At 38.9% G+C, this 19055-nt stretch overlaps 1 protein-coding gene across 3 annotated transcripts in view; it reads right to left on the reverse strand.

Moving 5' to 3' along the window:
* LOC116262331 (TPR repeat-containing thioredoxin TDX) overlaps positions 1-9912 on the reverse strand; it is a 65260-nt gene extending 55348 nt beyond the window's left edge. For all 3 annotated transcript variants that reach the window (XM_050079827.1, XM_031641594.2, XM_050079826.1), the window contains exons 1-8: positions 9549-9912; positions 9392-9428; positions 7871-8005; positions 7697-7784; positions 7531-7611; positions 7350-7414; positions 7090-7230; positions 6933-7019 (exon numbers count right to left, since the gene is read on the reverse strand). In XM_050079827.1, the coding sequence (XP_049935784.1) occupies positions 6933-7019; positions 7090-7230; positions 7350-7414; positions 7531-7611; positions 7697-7784; positions 7871-8005; positions 9392-9428; positions 9549-9658 (744 nt within the window). In that variant the 5' untranslated portion in view covers positions 9659-9912. The remainder of the gene's footprint in view (positions 1-6932; positions 7020-7089; positions 7231-7349; positions 7415-7530; positions 7612-7696; positions 7785-7870; positions 8006-9391; positions 9429-9548) is intronic.
* Positions 9913-19055: the final 9143 nt, after the last annotated feature.

A 19055-nucleotide genomic window follows, 5' to 3' on the forward strand; every position in this document is an offset into this window, starting at 1 on the left:
TTTGCCACAAAGTATTCTGAAGATAGGCCAGATAAAAACTTCGCCACCATACCAGTCTCAACGTGTGATGCATAACAATGCTGGCAAGGTGGACGAAGAGTCTTTAACCGTTCATATGCAGCAGTCAAAGTAGCAAAATATTGAGATAGGTCCTGATCCCCTTGTCGAATGTTGCATAACTCCTCTTCTAGTTGTAGGATTTTGATTACATTAGTGGCATGCGAGTATGTCTTTCTCAAGAAAGACCACATATCCTTGGCCTTGGTATAATATGCAATAGTTGGGGCTATATGAGACTCCACACTATTCATAATTCATGACATAACAATATAATTATCTTCATCCCACGCAGCACATATTCCTTTTTTCTCAATAGGTTCATCCTCCTCAAGAATATATTTCTTCCTATGACCAGCCACCGACATTATGAATACCCTAGACCATATTTCATAATTTGAGCCATTAAGTTTCATCGTGGTTCCATAAGAAAATGAATTCCGAGCCATCTTGTAGTCAGTAGACCCTTCAGATTTACTGTTTTCAGCCATAGTAAATAAAGAAGACCAGATTGACGCAAACGTTTAAAGAAAGAGGGCTAGGAAATTACTGTCACTTCAGATCTGGTTCAGCCGATGACAAAAACAAGAATGAACTCCCAACGACTGAAGACTGCTGCTCCCAACGACTGAAGACTGCTGCCACTTATAACAGCAGCTAGTTCTCCTAAAACTTCCTGTCCACGTGTCAAAGAAATCCACGAAATCAAACAAAAACTTGTACTAAGGATCAGCAGCAGTCCTCACGCAGCCTTACTTTACTGAATTTGTATCCACGATCTATAGAAAAATTCTGATCATATTCAAAAAACTGAATTTATAAGCAGCATATAGACTCCACAAAGCATCCACAACACCTCACGCAGCCTGACTTTACCGAAATTGTATTTACGATCATCACAAACCACAGCGTCACACGTCACGCTGCATCCACAATAGTCTGCTTCATACGACCAATATGAGGATCTGATCACGCCTTCCACATAGGCGTGATCAGGTCCTCCTTCACACGGCACGCCCAACCCCTATTCTCTCACTGTCTCCTTATTGGGTGATAAGAGGGAATAAGGAGTAGCGATGACAAGAGAGAGGACGAAAAAAAAGGAACTCACTTGGCTATTCGCCGGAAAGATTGTCGCCGGAGAAGGTCATCGGAAAGCGCACCCTGCCGTCGACGCCCACACCCGCTCTGATACCATGTTGCGAGAGAGAGAGAGAGAGAGGCGGCAAAAAGTTGAAGTTCATTACGTGACCCTAATCTCTATTAAGAGATTAGGGTTAGGGAAAATTACAAGAGAAGTCCACTAAAAACAACAAAACATTTAAAGAGATCCTCCCTAACTTCCTAATATTTCAGAAAACCCCTTTTTGTATCTTTAACAACAATATACTTGCTTTTGAACTTAGATTTTTTTGTGGTTCTTAAGTTTTAAAAAAAAAATGAAGAAGAAGAAGAAGGTGATGATGATGATGTATGACTTTAATGCTCGGTACAATTTTGCAATAAGTTATGCCCATTTCAGCTTTATGGGAAAGAAATATATCTTTTACCATGAAAGTAGGAGAATCTTAACTTCTTGCTCTTTAATTCAAACCAGACCGATTTCTTTTGGGATAAGATATAAACTCTAAACTTGTTTATGTAGAAATCAAGCACTTCAAACAAGGCCTTTGACAACAGTAATAAAATATAACATATTTCATTTGTATTTCAAATGACCGTAGGAGTTGGACCGAACTACTGAGCTCATAAAAGTTTTGAATAAGTGTGACCAAGTGGTGCCAAAATCTAAGTAGCGTGGTTGCTTCCTGAGCTTAGGAGACATGATTCTTACTTACCTTCTCACAGTTAACTCCCTTCATTTAGTTGCTGCATGTGAAATAATTAAGATGGTGATTGTACAGTGCATCAGATCAAGATAACAGGCTATGGAATGTTAAACGTGCTAGTGTTATCTGCAACTTAATTGTTTTGTTGTTATAAGTTGATAGTCATGTGTTTCATTAAGAAATGTGCTAGTTATGATGCTGAAATTAATATTTAACTTAGTAGTCAAAAGCACTAGCAGGCCTAAAACAGTGTATGAAAGGAAAAAAGATCAGGCAGAAGAAGAAGAAGAAGAAAGAGAAGGAGAAGGAGAAGAAAATGGGAAAAACAATAGGAAAGGTTGAAAAAAAGGCAAAAATAGAAGATGAAGAGAAAGAAAGTAGGAGAAAAAAGAACAAAAAATATTTTCTGGCTTTGCTGCCTACGTGACCCAGCCTAGTCCAAAAGTTGGGCACCTAGGGAGGTGCCTAGGTGCACTTTTGACTATTAAGATATGTAAAGGAATATAGTGGTGACTATGCCATCATTTCCCCTATCAAAGATTGGATGAGAAAAATTAGGCAGAGATTGGAAGGGCGACGGCCAAATGCAGGTTGGAGCAGGCGTTTTGATCAATTTCAGGTGAGAAATTCTGTGGAGCAGGGTGCTGCTACAGTTGACATAGGACGACTGATTATGGATCATGCCAATGACCTTCATGACTATTTTGCTGACTTGAATATGTAAATACATAGCTTGTAGGCTATGTTCTACAACAATTTTTTGGTGAGGGTTTGGGTCCACCCTTTGTGCATATTGTTAAGGTCTGTTTTGGCCTTCCCTTGTATATAATCATTCTGTTGGAATAAAGGTAAGGGGCTGGCTTCCCTTGTATATAACCATTTTGTTGGAATAAAGGTAGGGGGCCTAACACCCAAGCAAGCTCTTTACTTCGAGATATGTAACAGTACATTTTATTTGCTTCCCTTTATTTGGATTGTTGAATTAGAAGAGTTTATGTTTCTGGGTGGCTCTTTGTAATATTAAAGAGTTACAATATCTCTTTAATATTTTCTTTATTTTTGTTTGATGTAATTTGTAAATTTCCTTTCTACCCTAATCTCAGATTAGGGTTAGTGAACAACCAAGTTTTCTTTCTCCAAGCCTTATGGCTGCTACTCTCTCTCTCTCCACATCTCACGATCTACCATCTCCAAACCTCACGGCTTCAACATGGTATCAAAGCTTGAATAAATTGTTGCATACTTTTACCAACACCATCAGTAGACACAAAATGAGATATAGGATACAGAGTACATTGTCGTTTGTCTTTGCGAAGAGCAATAGGTAAGTCTTGACAGGGATCAGACGGACTAAGGTTACTCACTTCAGATGAACTTACCTCCTGAGAAGCGCTTGGTGAAGGATCATGAGAGGGGTCCTGTCGACGTGTGTAGACCAGCGGAGGATCACGAAACTTGGACACTACAGTTGAAGATTCTTTAGAAGTAGATTCAAAAGGAAATGACTCCAAAGGAATAGGAAGAATAGATAGTGGGTCTGGCGATCGTGGCATCTCAGTAGAGATAGGAGAGGAACTATAATAATGTTTAGACTCAAAGAATGTGACATCCACACTGATATACTCCTTTTGAGTCAAGGAGGTCAAAGCATTTGTAGCCTTTATGGTTTCTGGAGTAGCCTATAAAGATACACTTAATGGCTTGGGCACCCAATTTATCACATGTGGGTCCAAGTATGTGAACAAAGCATGTGCAACCAAATACTTTGGAAGCCAAGGAAAACAAAGGTCGTTGTGGGTGCACAAGTTTAATGGGAACCTTGTTGTCAATGGAGGAGGATGGTAAACGATTGGTCAAGTAACAGGTAGTGAGGATGACATCTCCCCAAAAGTATGCAGGTAAATTATTATGAAGCATTAGGGAACGAGCCACATTTAAAAGTTGGCGATGTTTTCGCTCAACTACTCTATTTTGTTGGAAAGTATGGGGACAGGTAAACTGAAGAGAAATGCCATTATCAGAGTAAAACTTCATTAAGGTAGATGCCTTGAACTCAAGAGCGCTATCAGTGCGAATGCTTTTGACAAGAATACCAAACTGGGACTTTATTTCAATAATAAGGTTTTTGAGAGTACATACGACTTCAGACCTTTCTTTCAAAAGGAAGACCCAAGTGACTCGAGAATAATCATCAACAATGACAAGGAAATAACGAAATCTTAACCTGCTAGCAACTTTACTAGGACTCCACACATCAACATGAAGAAGATCAAATAGTCCACAACTGAACGGACTCAGACTCGATGAATAACTGCTACGGGTGTGTTTGCCTAGTTGACAGGCTTCACACTGAAATGACTCTGGTACTGAAAGATGAGGAAGAAGGTGACGGAGCTTGAAAACAAATGGATGACCAAGTCTGAGATGTCACTGGAAGGAGGAGGACAATGAGGTGATCGATGATGTTGCAATACCCACTGGATCCGGTAGAAAGTAGATGTCCCTTTTCTCATAGCTTCCACCAAGCGCTTCTCAAGAGGTAAGTTCATCTAAAGTGAGTAACCTTACTCCGTCTAATCCCTGTCAAGACTTACCTATTGTTCTTCGCAAAGACAAGCGACAATGTACTATGCATCCTATATCTCATTTTGTGTCTACTGACGGTACTGCTCATACAATTCCTATGTGTCAACCAGCAAGCTTTATTAGATACCCAATGGAGACAGGCTATGCAAGATGAGATGGGTGCATTAGTTCAGCGAGACACCTGGGAACTTGTTGATCCTCCTCCTGATTGTGACATTGTTGGCTCTAAGTGGGTATTCACAGTGAAATATAATTCCGATGGGTTTGTGGAACGATACAAAGCTCAGTTAGCTGCTAAGGGCTACACGTAGACCTACGGAGTGGATTTCTTTGATACCTTCTCTCCGGTTGCTCGGTTGGGAACCATTCTGTCTTATTATTTCTGTGGTTGTACACCATGACTGGTACATGTATCAACTTGATGTCAAAAACACCTTTTTTGTACGGTGATCTCGATGAGACTGTCTATATGTAACAACCACCAGGGTTTGAACGACAAGGGGAGTGTGGAAAAGTGTGCAAACTGAAGAAAGCTATTTATGGACTCAAGCAGAGTCTTCGTGCGTGGTTTCACAAGTTCTCTGAGGTAGTCTCAAAGTGTGGCTTTGCGAGATCTCCTCTTGATCATTCTCTATTTATCAAAAAGACTTCCCAGGGTATCATCATTCTAGTTGTTTCCGTTGATGATATTATCCTGACAGGTGACTCTGATCAAGAAATTTTTGATGCAAAGTTGTTTCTTCAAAAACACTTTGTGACGAAAGGTCTTGGTATTTCTTGAGAATAGAGGTTGCTCGAAATAGAGATGGTGTCATTCTCTCTCAACGGAAGTATGTTCTTGATTTATTGCAGGACACTGGGATACTAGGAGCTAAATCAGCTAATCTACCTATGAATCCACGCATACATCTTCATGATGACCAAGCAGAATTAGTGGATTCTCGATCATATAGATCCCTTATTGGAAAATTCTTGTTACTGTGACAAGACTAGACATTAGCTTTGCAGTGGGGAAACTAAATCAATTTATGGAAAACCCATGAAAGTTCATTGGGATGCTGCTTTGATGGTAGTCAAATATCTGAAATCGTCTCCTGGCAAAGGCCTTTTGTTCACAAAAGGCAAAACCCTAGAAGTGAAAGCCTATAGTGATGCTGACTATGCCGGCTCAGTCGAAGATAGGAAATCTACCACAGGATTCTGTGTATTTGTGGGAGGCAACCTTATATCATGGCGAAGCAAAAAACAAGATGTGGTGTCAAGATCTCGTGCAGAATCCGAATACAGAGCTATGGCTCAAACTGCAGCAGAACTGACTTGGGCTAAATCCATGCTATCTAGCCTAAGTGTGTCGATTCCGCTTCCCATGAAGATATATTGTGACAATCGAGCAACCACATACATTGCAAACAATCCAGTTTTCCATGAGAGAACTAAACATATTGAAGTGGACTACTATTACATTCGGGATCTCGTTCAAGGAGGAACCATTGTCATTATTCATGTTCTTTCAGAAGATCAAGCTGCAGATATCTTCACCAAAGCTCTCCCTATTGGTGATTTTTCTAGATGTTGTGACAAGTTGAGCATGTTTAATATATGTGCTCCAGCTTGAGGGGGAGTGTTAAATTAGAAGAGTTTATGTTTCTAAGTGGCTTTTTGTAATATTAAAGAATTACAAGATCTCTTTAATATTTTCTTTATTTCTGTTTAATGTAATCTGTAAATTTCCTTTCTACCCTAATCTCTTTATAATGGAGATTAGGGTTAGTGAATAACCAAGTTTTCTTTCCCCAAGCCTTACAGCTGCTACTCTCTCACTCTCTCCACATCTCACAAGTCACGATCTACCATCTCCAAACCTCACGGCTTCAACATGGACCATTTACTATTTCACTTTTGCCAAGTCCCATTGAGGTTCTAACTTCTAAGTTCAACTCATATCTTAGGCTGTGTCTAACACTCTTGACAAAATAGAATTTTTTAACATAGAACATAGATACATCTGAAAATATACTAATCAGGTCATCTGCATGAATTTTTGACTATGACTTCTATCTAAGAAAATACACAACAGGAATTCAGATGGAATACCATTGTGATGTTGCTGATACAATGTGTGGAACGCTAGATGGAGATAGCTCAATGGGCTATTTTCAAGTTCTTTCCCTTCAACTACCCCCTCCTCCCAAACTCACCAAATGAAAGAAAGAAAACTTGTTAAAAAGTCCAGATCGATCAACCTGGGGCTAGGTTTAGCCCTAGAAGATACAGCATCTGACTTAAGGTTGGACGTAGAACCTTTAATAGGCATAGATTAGCCTGGCCACATTTGGGACCAGTCATGAACAAGTCATTTATCACATTAGGCTTCATTTTCTTCTCAACTTAAGGGCACCAAACTAAATATGAAATCCCATGTGCAAACCAACCTTTATTTCAGCCTCAACATAACCTTACCTCCTCAGCTTTCTTACGTTCCCTTTCCTTCAGCAACCCTTCATATTTTCTTTTGTGTTCTTCAATCTTGCGGGCATTTGGGGTAACCTGATTGAGTTTAGAGGGAACACAAGCATTAAAAGCTCTTGCATAGAAAATATGAACTTCAAAAGGATACCTTTTTAAGCATTGCACTTATTTCCTCATCATGGTCCAAATTTGATGCAAGGTTCAGATCTTTGGCAGCTTCCTGCCATTCACCAATCATAGACCTAGCCATGCCTCGAGATTTGTATCCTTTTGCTAAATCAGGATTAATCTAAAGATAAAGTTCAGAGAACCAAGGCAAAGCTCAGTCGGCCAAGGACCAAAGGAGAAAAAAAAAGGAAGAAAAGGCAATCCTCATCTCAAAGATGGAGTTGTAGTAGGAAGCAAAACCTGCAAAGCTGCATCAGCATCTCGAATGGCAGCATTCGGCTTGCTTAGTTTTACAAAGACGGTAGCTGCAAGGAAGTTACTTTCATGAGGTTACCAGATTATATTAAAGCTACATAACGATGAAAAATAAGTGTTGCATCTATGAGAATGAAAATTAAGAGAATCGGAGAAATAATTTTACCTCTAGTAGCGTATAGGATGGCAGAACCTGGATTCAGTAATATTGCTTCTGTAAGATCGTCAATGGCCTCAATCAACCTGCCTGAAATATAAGTTTCTTTATTTATCACAGAAGGAAGACAAATCTGAAACTAAACATGGAAACAACAGATTCAATTCAGTTTTGCCTTCTGAAATCGCCACCATGGCTCTGGCCTTGGCTATTTGAGCAGCATCGCAGTGCTCTTGTGTTACCTCTATAGATGGATCCCCCATCTGGATAACTCAACCAAGTTAATACATAATATTTTGAACCGCTGCAAAAAGTTCCCTACTAAATGAATGCACTGAAGCAAGTTCACCTTTTGTGGGGGATCATTGTCAAGTTCAACAACATCACCTTGTAACTCGATATCGGACTCAACTATGTCATCATCAGGATCATCTATGGAACTTCCACAAGACATTTTTGCATCAGAATGCTGTTCCATGAAGCTCTGGATGCATACATGCACATGTTAAAGATGAATTGCAATTCTCAACAGAAAATTAACAGTTAGTGAAAGAAACAAAAATAGCACCACTTCAAAATTTAAATGGCAGCAGCATCTAGAGTGACCTACAAGCTAAGTCACACGGGTGTGCCAACTATGGTGGCGCACCCGCATTGGCATGCGTGCTAGTAATGGTGCGGCTCGACACGGCGTCAAATGAGTTTTGGCCGTTTTGAAAAATGTTTTGGTCGAGTTTTCATTGATAAATCGATTCAAGGTAACCTTGATAAAAAGAGTTTAAAAATATAGACAAATAAAAGTAATATATAACAAATAACATATATATGTATATAATATACGTATACATACATATCTATGTATATAATATACATATACATACATACATACATACATACATATATACATACATATAAATATATATATAATATATATATATATATATATATAATATATGCTCTCGCCGCACCCGCACCCAAATTTTTTTGGAACTTGCCGCATCCCGCACCGACACTCGCACCTACACCAGCACTCGTACCCCGTACCCATGTGACATAGGTGTGGGTGCTGGTGCGGCCCAACACGGCGTCAAATGAGCTTTGGCCATTCTGAAAAATGAGTTGGCCGAGTTTTTATTGATATATCGATTCAAGGTAACCTTGATAAAAAAAAAAGTTTAAAAATATAGACAACTAAAATTACTTATAGTCTTTAACAAATAACATATATATATATATATATACTCTCGCCGCATCCGCACCCAATTTTTTTTTGGAACTTGCCGCATTCTGCACCGGCACCAGCACCCGCACCCATGTGACATAGCTTCATAGCCTACAAGGAGTTGATAAAAATATGCGGAGACAAGAACTATCGAAAGGACCAATCCGAATCACGAAGAAACATCATGAAGATGTATACATTGTATAGTATACAATAAATTTGATCACGTATAAAGAAAAAACTGAAGACAATGAGAAGCATATCAAGATATAGGAAGCAGAGCAATCGAGTTTACTAGCGTCGAGGCCCTCGATAAAATTCAAGAAGCAAAATCTACGGGATTTTAACGGCGTCAAATTGTATTTTTTAGCATAAAAGGACTGAATAATTCAAAAGTTAACAAAGATAATTCTCAACATTCACAAATAATTCACGAGCCAACAACCACTTTCATTCTTCTTTTCATCAACTTTCATACACTCAGACCTAACCAAGACCAAAATAGAACTCCATAAAAACCCTAATACACTTCCAAAATACAGCATGCACCTATGGTCCCATTTCCAACTGCCAAAACACACCAAAAGTGCAAGAAAATGAGCAGAAAAGAGGAAAACAAAAAGAAGAAAAATGAAAAGAAAACGTTACCGATTTGGAGCTGTCCCATGGAAGCTTAGCCCCCAAACTACCAGGAGAACATAAAACAAAGAACCAGGGAACAAAAAAGGGATTAAACACAAGAATGGCAAGGATCAAGCAATACCTCGTGAACTTCAAGGAGACAAAACGAAAGAGTAGTTCCAACCTGGTGAGGTATTCCCGGAAGAACAAAAGCGAAGGGTCTTGGAGGACAGAAGGGTCCGACCTGCAGAGGGCGATGAACTCCCTCAGCTGCTCGACCCTCGGCAACTCCATTCTCTCGTGGGGAATCGCCAAATGAACGGCGGAAGAAGCGAAAAAACCCGACTCGGGATCGCCGCTGACCTTGTTCGTAAACTTCAAGCCAGCTCACTATGCCTCAGAATCCAACTGGATCTCCAGTTTTGGGACGAGACGACGTTTGTCATGTCATCGATTCCAGACGACAATCTGGTCTGATTATTACGGTCTAATAGAATAGATAAAGTTTCACCGTGACGTTTTCGGTAGCGTTCGGGATCCTGAAAAGCTTTTGTTATGTGAAACCATTTTGTGAAAGCCTATTGTTTAAGAAGTTTTTGAAGTTTGGTTCCTGAGTTCGTTGACAATAAATATTCATGTTTTCATTTTTTGAAACATGGGTTTTTCCTTGGATAACAAAAATAAAATTTTGAGGGTATTTGTAAAAAATTTCATTAATTTTCAGTATGTTACAATTTATCTCACTTCCAACCAAATAAATTGATCTATAAAACGCCATAAGTTAGACGTTGAACTCCCAAATATATAAATATAAAACAATTATGTATTTGAATGTTTAAGATGCATACTCCCAAATATATAAGTATAAAGGAATTTATGTATTTGAATGTCTAAGATGCTTTCTAAACGCAAAGAAAAAAAATCAGATTATTGATTTCAAAATATTACAAAACTTATCCGAGTACTTTTAAAATATTATCATCTTTATAAAGCATAAATCGGTGTTGTTGACCTTGGGTTTGATCCATTAGGCTTGGACTTCAAAATTAGTCACCAACATCGTTTGCCACGTCCCATTCTGATTGTTGTGCCCCATTCTAATTAGTATTCAGATTTGATATTTTCAACTGTTACCAAGCAAAGGAAAATTCACAGGTTGTGGAGTCTTCGTTGATAAGGAGATCGGTGCTGTTTAAAAAAGCCACAGTTATGCCAATGGCACCCACCCTTTATACAGCACCACTTTAACAATTTTGACATTTTGTTCCACTAAGGCCTGTTTGGATGGAGGGATAACAATTTTGACATTTTGTTCCACTAATGGCCTGTTTGGATGGAGGGAAAGGGAAGGAAAGGGAGTGGGAGAAAGGAAGGAAAGGAAAGGAAAGGAAAAAAAGAGATGAGCAACCATTTTCCTTTCCATCTCAATTCCTCCAATTTTGGAGGGATTGGATTTACATTAAGTTTTCCTTTCCTTTTATTTCTCCTTGCAACCATGTTGTTTTATTTTTCTTTCCTGTATTTATTTCATGGGGCTGTTTAAGAAAACTAGGGACCGTTTTTTAAAATCTTGCATATTTTAACGGTCGATGTTGGAAATTTTTTTGAGAGGGGAGGGCTTATCAAAGCCTTACCACCTCTTTTTTTCTTCTTTGTTCGCAAGAGACAGAGGGAGTTCGAGAGGATGAGAGAGGAAGAACAAGAGAGAAAGAGTGGGAGAGGTGAAGGAAGAATTATGGAAGAGACGAGGGATTGAGACATAAAGTAGAAGGAGACGGTCAATAGTGGAGTTAAGTTTATCTGAATTTTGTTTTCTCCTTCAACTTTAAAATTCTTTCTTAGATTAGAAGTTTGAATCTCTAACTTGTTAATTTATGATAGAGAATCCAGTTTTAATGGGTCTTGGCATGAGATTCTTGATGAAAAATGTATTTCTTGTTTATAGGGGCTGAATGAGACATACAGTTTGGGATTTTGAAGGATTTTTCTTTAATTTCTGGCGTAGACGGCTTAGGATGGAGTACTGAGCACAAATTGTTTGGGAAAGGAGAGAAATTTCAGTTTGGTAATTTTCAAACGAGGCTAAAGTCGTAAGGCTCCTTTTTTGGGTCTTAATTAGAGTTTTTTTTTTTAAAAAAAAGGTGGGCTTTTATAGTCTTTTATGAGCTATATTAACAAGGGGTGAATTTGGGAAGACATGGAACCATAGTTGTAGGGTTCTTTATTTGTGAAGCTGCTAGACATGTAGGGGAGTGGGTTAACACCTCTAATTGAGGTTAATGACTAATCATATTATTTGTCACTAGGTAGGTCGTGAAACCACACCAAGGGCATGACCACACTGGGACGTGCATATGTTAAAAATGAGGTGTCCCATGAAAAAAATGACCTCATTTGTACCTCCAAAACTAAAAAACTCAATCTTTACAGGTAGTAAGATGGCCGTTTTCTAGAGCCTAGGAATGGTAAAATGGAAACTTTTGATGTAAACCATGTTCATCCGATCCAGAGCTTAAAATACTTTCTTGAAGTATTGTTGATTGCATCTGTTGAAGGCTTTCAGTATTCGGTTTTGGGTCTGGACCTAATCCAGTGAGCTATGGTTTGGGGACTACTTATATCATTGTAAACCCTAATCTTATTAATTAATGAAGTTTTAAGAGAGAGAGAGTCTGGTGGCTAGTAGGCACCAGACCTCCTCACCCGTGGTTTCTTCCCTCTCGTTGAGGGTTTTCCACGTTACATCCGTGTTCGATCTTTATTTCTCATGTTTCTACCGTTTCAACATGGTATCAGAGCCAGGTTCATGAGAAAAAGTGTTAGTTTGCCGTGAAGTTTCGGCCGGATCTCTCTGTCGCTTGACACTGTTCATCGCTCGATAATGTTCACTGCTCGACTCTGTTCACCGCCCGACGCACCCGACACTGCTTGGTATCAACGCCCAAGCCCAACGTCACCTGACGAGTCCCTTCTGCGCCATCGACTGCCCTATTTCTGCAGCCGTGAAGTTTCAGCGTCACCCCATGCATTGTTCGGCGAGCTGGTTCAGCCCTAGTTTTACTGTCGTGTGTTCGTGCCCAGCATCGCCTGCTACCTTCATCGCAAGACCTTGCTCTCCCGTAGTAGCTCCCTGCCGCTGATCGTCGTCCTGCTCCCGCCGCTCCTTTGCTGCTACTCTGGTGTTGCCACCACTCCCTGCTGCTGATCTCTCTCTCGTGGCCTTCCGAGTTTGTCCTGGTGCCGCTGGTGTCCAGCCTGCCGTCGGTGCTTCTTGCTGCTGCCAGTGCCCTCCGTTGGCGTTAGTGCCTTTTTTTGTTGTTGCCGACTGGTTCGTGATCATGGCAGCGTCTTCCTCGTCGACCGTCAACACTGATCAGACTGAAATCAGGGATTATAGAACTAAGAGTGTTCCGGTTCAGGTCACTACCATTCGCCTTATCAAGGAAAACTATCTTAAGTGGTCCGCCGCCATTACTATGGGTATTGTTGGTCGATGTCATATTGCCTATGTGAATGGAAGTAAGGTTGAACTTGCTGCAAATAGTATGGCTTGGGATACTTGGTTTCTTGAGGACAATCAAGTGAAAACTTGGATTGTCAATTCGGTGTCATCTGATATTTTATCTCTCATTCTTCGGAAGAAGACTGCGAGGGATATGTGCATTATTTTGGTACAAATGTATGGCCAGAAGAAGAGGAAGGTTCGTGTGTATCAACTGGTGAAGGATGTGTATGCTCTAAGGCAAGGGGATCTCTCGGTCGCAGATTTCTATGCAGCACTAAAATCCAAATGGGAGGATCTTGACAACCATTCAATGATACTTGGAACTCTCATCAAGACCAGATGCATTATGTGGCCCAAGAATGGGAGAGTAGGATATTCCTATTCTTAGCTGGACTAAGCGATGAATTCGAAAATATAAGGAGTCAGATTCTTAATTCTGAAGAATCATTCAGTATTGAAGATGTTTACTCCCGTGTTGAAGCTGAAGAGCAAAGGCGACTAGTCATAAGTGGCAGAAAGGGGGATCACATGTCACATAATGAACAGTCAGCCTTGGTTAGCTGTGCCTCTATGAAAACTGCCCGTCCTCCTCGGAAATGTACTACAAGAAACTAGGTCACATTATGAAGTTTTATTGGGACCTGCATCCTGAAAAGAAGAATAGTAGGGGGAGGTCTTCTGGTGGGAAGAAGCTTGTCTCTAATGCAACGAACTCTAGTGAAGGCAAAGCTTCTATCTCTGCTGAACAGATTCGTCAACTTCGAGAATATTTGAGCCAGATTGATATTGGTCAGGTCGAAGCGTCAGATGATGTGAAGGTCAATCATGCACTGGCTATTTTGGGTGAGAAAGGTAATTCTTGCATGGGAGAGTGAATTGTTGACAATGGTGTCACTCATCACATGACTAGCAATCCTAAGCTCTTTCATGAATATAAGCTATCTTCTAGAAAGGAACGTGTCTCTCTTGCCGATGGTTCCTTTACCTCTGTGGTAGGAAAAGGGAGTCTTCCTTTGTTAAACAAGTTTTTAGTGCATGAAGCCTTACATGTTTCCCATCTTTCCTTGAATCTTTTATCTGTTAGCAAGATTACAAAGGAGTTGAACTGTGAACTGAAGGCTTGGTTTGGTGTCTGAAGGCTTGTATCGACTCCCTATCCGCGTGGCTACAGCTCTTATGACAGCAGTTAGCAGGATCGGGTTTGGGTCTAGACCCGATCCAGTGAGCTTTGGTTTGGGGACTACTTATATCATTGTAAACCCTAATCTTATTAATTAATGAAGTTTTAAGAGAGAGAGAATCTGGTGGCTAGTGGGCATCAGACCTCCTCACCCGTAGTTTTTTTCCTCTCGTTGAGGGTTTTCCACGTTACATCCGTGTTGGACCTTTATTTCTCGTGTTTCTACTGTTTCAACAGCATCCATGTAAGGAAATCAAGAAATTGACTCTTGAACTGGTCAAAATTGAGTATGGAAGAGAGCTACATGAAAAGTGGATGTCTGAACCTTAGTAAATTTGTAAAATGAAAATTGAACTCAAATTCAAATGAATGAACTGAAGTCAAAATCTGAAATACTCATATTGGACACTGAAGAATATGATCTTAGCTTAGTATGAGCTAACACGGTGTAGATTGTGAAAATTTTAACTTAGACTTCTTAGCGGTGATGAGAAAGTGTCACTGTTATTTTAAGACAAAGATCTGGAACTCAAGTCTTGATCCAGGAACTAAAAGTAACTGATGAAATACTCTATATACACTGAAGAGAACTTATGTTCAGCTCAGTTCAAACTGACCTGGTTTTGGTACTTGGTAGGTGCATGGTTTCAATGAGTTGGTTGAGCTAGAGTGAGCTGACTTCAAGTTGAGGATGCCCTCGTCAGTTTACCCTAACGACTCTTGAAGTCATGTAAAATTGAGAAATTGCTAATTATTCAAATGTTAGGCAATTTTTAAAGTTTTGGTCAAAATCCCTACTTTTTTAGTCAAAGTGACATGAAGCCAGGGAAAAATAATGATATCATAGTAATGGTGGCTTAGGTAAATGGTAAAACAATCATTTAAACTTGTGAAAATTTTGAGTATTCATTAATGCCTCTTTTTGCTACTAAGCCAGGAAACTATGTTTAGTGGCAAAGGCAGAATACCAACCATAAAAATGATGACATCTTTGAAATGGGACTTTCGAAAAGAAAATCCATTTTGAAATATTAAAAAATTCTCCAGTGTGAATATTGGCACAATACTTGTAGAGTGCTTGAAAATGCTTGTGAAATGCTTATGAACCTGTCAAATACTTGTGAGATGCTTGTAAAATTTAATAAAATCCCTTTGTTTGGTGAAGCATATGCATCATGTCATTTTTGCAAGATCAAAACTTGTCTGCCAATGTTATGAAATTCATTTAAAATGTTTTTTCATTCATTTTCAAATGATAAGCCATGAAGAATTGTTCTCTATGTCATAGGGTTTCCTAGTATAGTATTTGCTGCCATCCCGACTCCCTTTCATAATCACAAGAAGCTTACGTTTTTATCATGAGAGGATTCCTGACTTGAGCAACCTTGATTTTTCAGTAGACATTTTGCTTGTTTTGACTTTTTAGAATCTTGACTTTTTTTTTGCTCTTTTCATTCTTGTTCTTACTTTCTTGATTTTTCAAGCCGACCTTCACCTACAAGGTATATCTCTCACTACTCCATTGGCTACTATGAGGTTCTATCACTTTGATGATTATGTAGCTTTGTCATGTACAATGTCATGTCTATAGGGCTCCCTACTGAACCTTTGTAATGAGTTCTATACAAGCTGGCCTTAGGGTACTAGGTGTAGAACATCCCTCAGACTTACTTGCTTAAGCTCAGAAGGCTTTAGAAGACATGACTAGACAAATGTTCATAGATAACATAACTTCACAGAATAGGTGCAAATCAACTTTATGCCCACTGGTACTCTTGAGTACAATGAAACAACTACATTTACCCCGAGCCTATCTCTCAATGCTCATCTTGTCATATCTTGCCTATTTTGCTTGGGTCAACTTAATTTTTTGTTCTCTGATTGATTCTTGGAAAGCTTTTGTTTTATTAGGAGGTAAAAGTCAGTGGCATTTTCTAAACTCTGACTTCCTCTATTTCCTTGAGATTTCTTCAGGGATTGTAATGTGGTCTTGTTTAAACTCTCATCTTTTGATGATCATAATATCATTGGCTGAAATTTTCTTGTCATTTTGAAGAAATTAAAATCATTAAGTGCTTGCAACATTCAATATGATAGCTTGTAAGGAATGTTTGTCAGTCTTAAAATGCTTATATATGCCAAGACACAAAAATATACACTGAAGTGTGAAAATGTGCACCAAAGTAGAAAATCATGTGGTGAAGTGTACTTGTACGCACCAAAATGTGAAATCTTATACAATGGTACATTTACTTGTATGCATCGAAGCATAAAATCATGTGCCAAAAAACATTTACTTGGGGGCACCACAGTGCAATATCTTATACCAAAACACGAGAGTTTGGGAATTGGTATATTTTCTTGTCTGCACCAAAGCACGAAATCTTATGTCAATGCACATTTAGTTAGTGGCACTGAAATGTAAAATCTCATACCAAAGCATGATTTCTTGTGTGCACCGAATCCTGAAATCTTACACCAAAACACGGGGATTTGTATGTGCCAAAGCTCAAAATTTATGCACTGGTACGTTTACTTGAGCAAGGCAAAGGAGAAATCTTATGTCGAGGCACATTTACCTGTGTGCACGGAAGCATAAAACCTTATAGTAGAACATTGGAGTTTGAAGACTTTGTGTAACTAGTACATTTATTTGGGGTCACCGAAGTGCAAAATTTTACATCAAGGCATGTTTACTTGGGGGCACCGAAGCGTGAAAACTTATACATGTTTTTGCAAAACTTTATGTACCATAGTGCAAAAATGGTGTGCTGGAGCATGGAAATGTGTGCTGAAATCATTTTAAAAAGTTGTGAAATAAAAAATTTTGAGTGTTCTGCTGCACAAAATTGGACACTTGCAAGCACTGATGTGTGAAATTAAAAACTTGCATGCGCCTAAGTGCAAAATGTGAAAACCCTTTGTGCATTAGAATGCAAAGTAAAAAAAAAACTTGTATAGGACTAAACACTCATGTTCATCAAAGTACGAGATTTGAAAAAACTATGAGCTTTGAAAGACTTGGAAAATTGATGCACGTTCGAATGGAAAAACTTGTGGATTTTTTACAAGCCCTTAGAATTGCTGTTATTGAAAAACCTTTTGTGGTCATTTTCTTGTGTGAGACACGTTACTTTTGTAAAAAAAAGATGCTCCAATATGAAGGGCAGTGAAGAGAATGCAAGAGTAGGGAGAGAGAGATTAGTCTGACTATCAAGAAAAATTGTTTGATAGAAAATGCTTGATACAACTTGATTATACATAGAATTTTTTCAAATGAAGAACATTTATAAGATCAGGCAATTCAACTCCATCGGCATCGATCAATTGGTACGATTTGTTTAGCAGAGCTTCCTTGACAACATAAGGCCCAACCCAGTTTGGCATCTACTTTCTATGAGGACAATTTTTCCACAGAATGGTTGATCTTAACACTAGCTTATTGACTTTGAAATTCCATTCTATCATTGATTTGGCATAGTGTCAGACTACCATCTATCGATATGCCTTTGCATGTTCAGCTACTCGTAGTCTTTAGTATGTCTAATTTTAACATATGTTGCTTTGATATTGGTTCATGAGAAGTTCGATAATGGATGCAAACCTGTAGACTGGCTTTTGTATTTGTAGAGGGAGGACTATGTCTATGCCATATACTAATTTTGTTGGAGTGGTATTGGTCATTGTTTTGACGATGGCTATGTAGGCCCATAGTGTGTCATGCAGCTTTTCATGCCAATCTCGGCCAGTTTCAATGGTTCTTTTCATGATTTAGATTAGGATTTCATTTGTTGCTTCTACATGGCCATTTCCTTGTAGATAGTAGGGTAACAAAAAAGTGATGTTTGATCCTAAACTTTAAGCAGAAACCACACATCCTCTTATTCTTGAAATTTGTTTTATTATCAAACACAATATCATGGGAACCTGAACTTGCATAAGATATTTTTGTGGATAAAAGAGAATATGTGCTTGCCTTCCATAGTTCTCAGGGTGATGGCTTCCACCCAGTAGTGAAATATTTTGTTGTAGCAAGCAAATACTTATATCCATCTCACATAGGAGGATTGATAGGGCCTATTACATCAAATGCCCACATAGAAAAAGGCCATGGTGATACCACATAATGTAAATATGCTGCCAAAGCGTGTATGGCATCAACGTAAGTATGTATTTCAGGCATTTCTTGGCAAACCTGTAGCAATGTTGTTGCATCGTTAGCCAGTAGTAACTTGCTCAAATCAGTTGTTTGACCAAGGTTTGATATTTGGCGTGTCCTCCACATATTCCTTCGTGGGCTTTTCAGGTCATTCCTTGTTTTTTCAATTTGTCAAGACATCATGAATATTCTGATCTAAATCCAAGCCTATATAATAAACTTGCTAAAATGAAATATCGACCTGACATGTGTATATTTCCCTCTGCTGTATTTTGGGCATATCAAGAGGAAAATCTCCTATTTCCAAATAGTCCTTGATGTTTTGCTACCATGGAACTTTGCTAGAATCGAGATGGTTTACCTACACCAAAAGGTGGCATGTTGATTGAGTCAGTCTTCCAACCTTGAAAGTTTTCTACATGGTCCATTTTTCTTGAAAGTGATAATGGATCCTAAGCTAAACTATCTGCAAATTGCTTAAACTCCCTCTTGCCAAGAAATAGTTGGAATTCTTCAAATTGTTGTACCAAGGTTCAAGTGACTTTTTGATAGGGTATTCATTTAGGATCATTCACCTTTCATTCTTTATTAACTTGGATTAGGATGAGTAAGGAATCACCATAGGCATGAACTTTTTTTTTATGTTGAAATTGAGTTGTACTTTAAGTCCATGTATCAATGCTTCATATTTAGACATGTTGTAAGTGCAATGAATTCTAGCCCGAGAAAATAAAGGATTATCTCCTTTTCAAGGGTAAGTAGTTGAATCCTAATACTTGTTCCAACCATATTCTTGGGGCCATCAAAGAACATTGTTCATGGTTGAGTAGTTTCAATGTGTAGGACC

This window comes from Nymphaea colorata, chromosome 10, assembly GCF_008831285.2.
Source record: "Nymphaea colorata isolate Beijing-Zhang1983 chromosome 10, ASM883128v2, whole genome shotgun sequence".
Classification (NCBI taxonomy): Eukaryota; Viridiplantae; Streptophyta; class Magnoliopsida; order Nymphaeales; family Nymphaeaceae; genus Nymphaea; species Nymphaea colorata.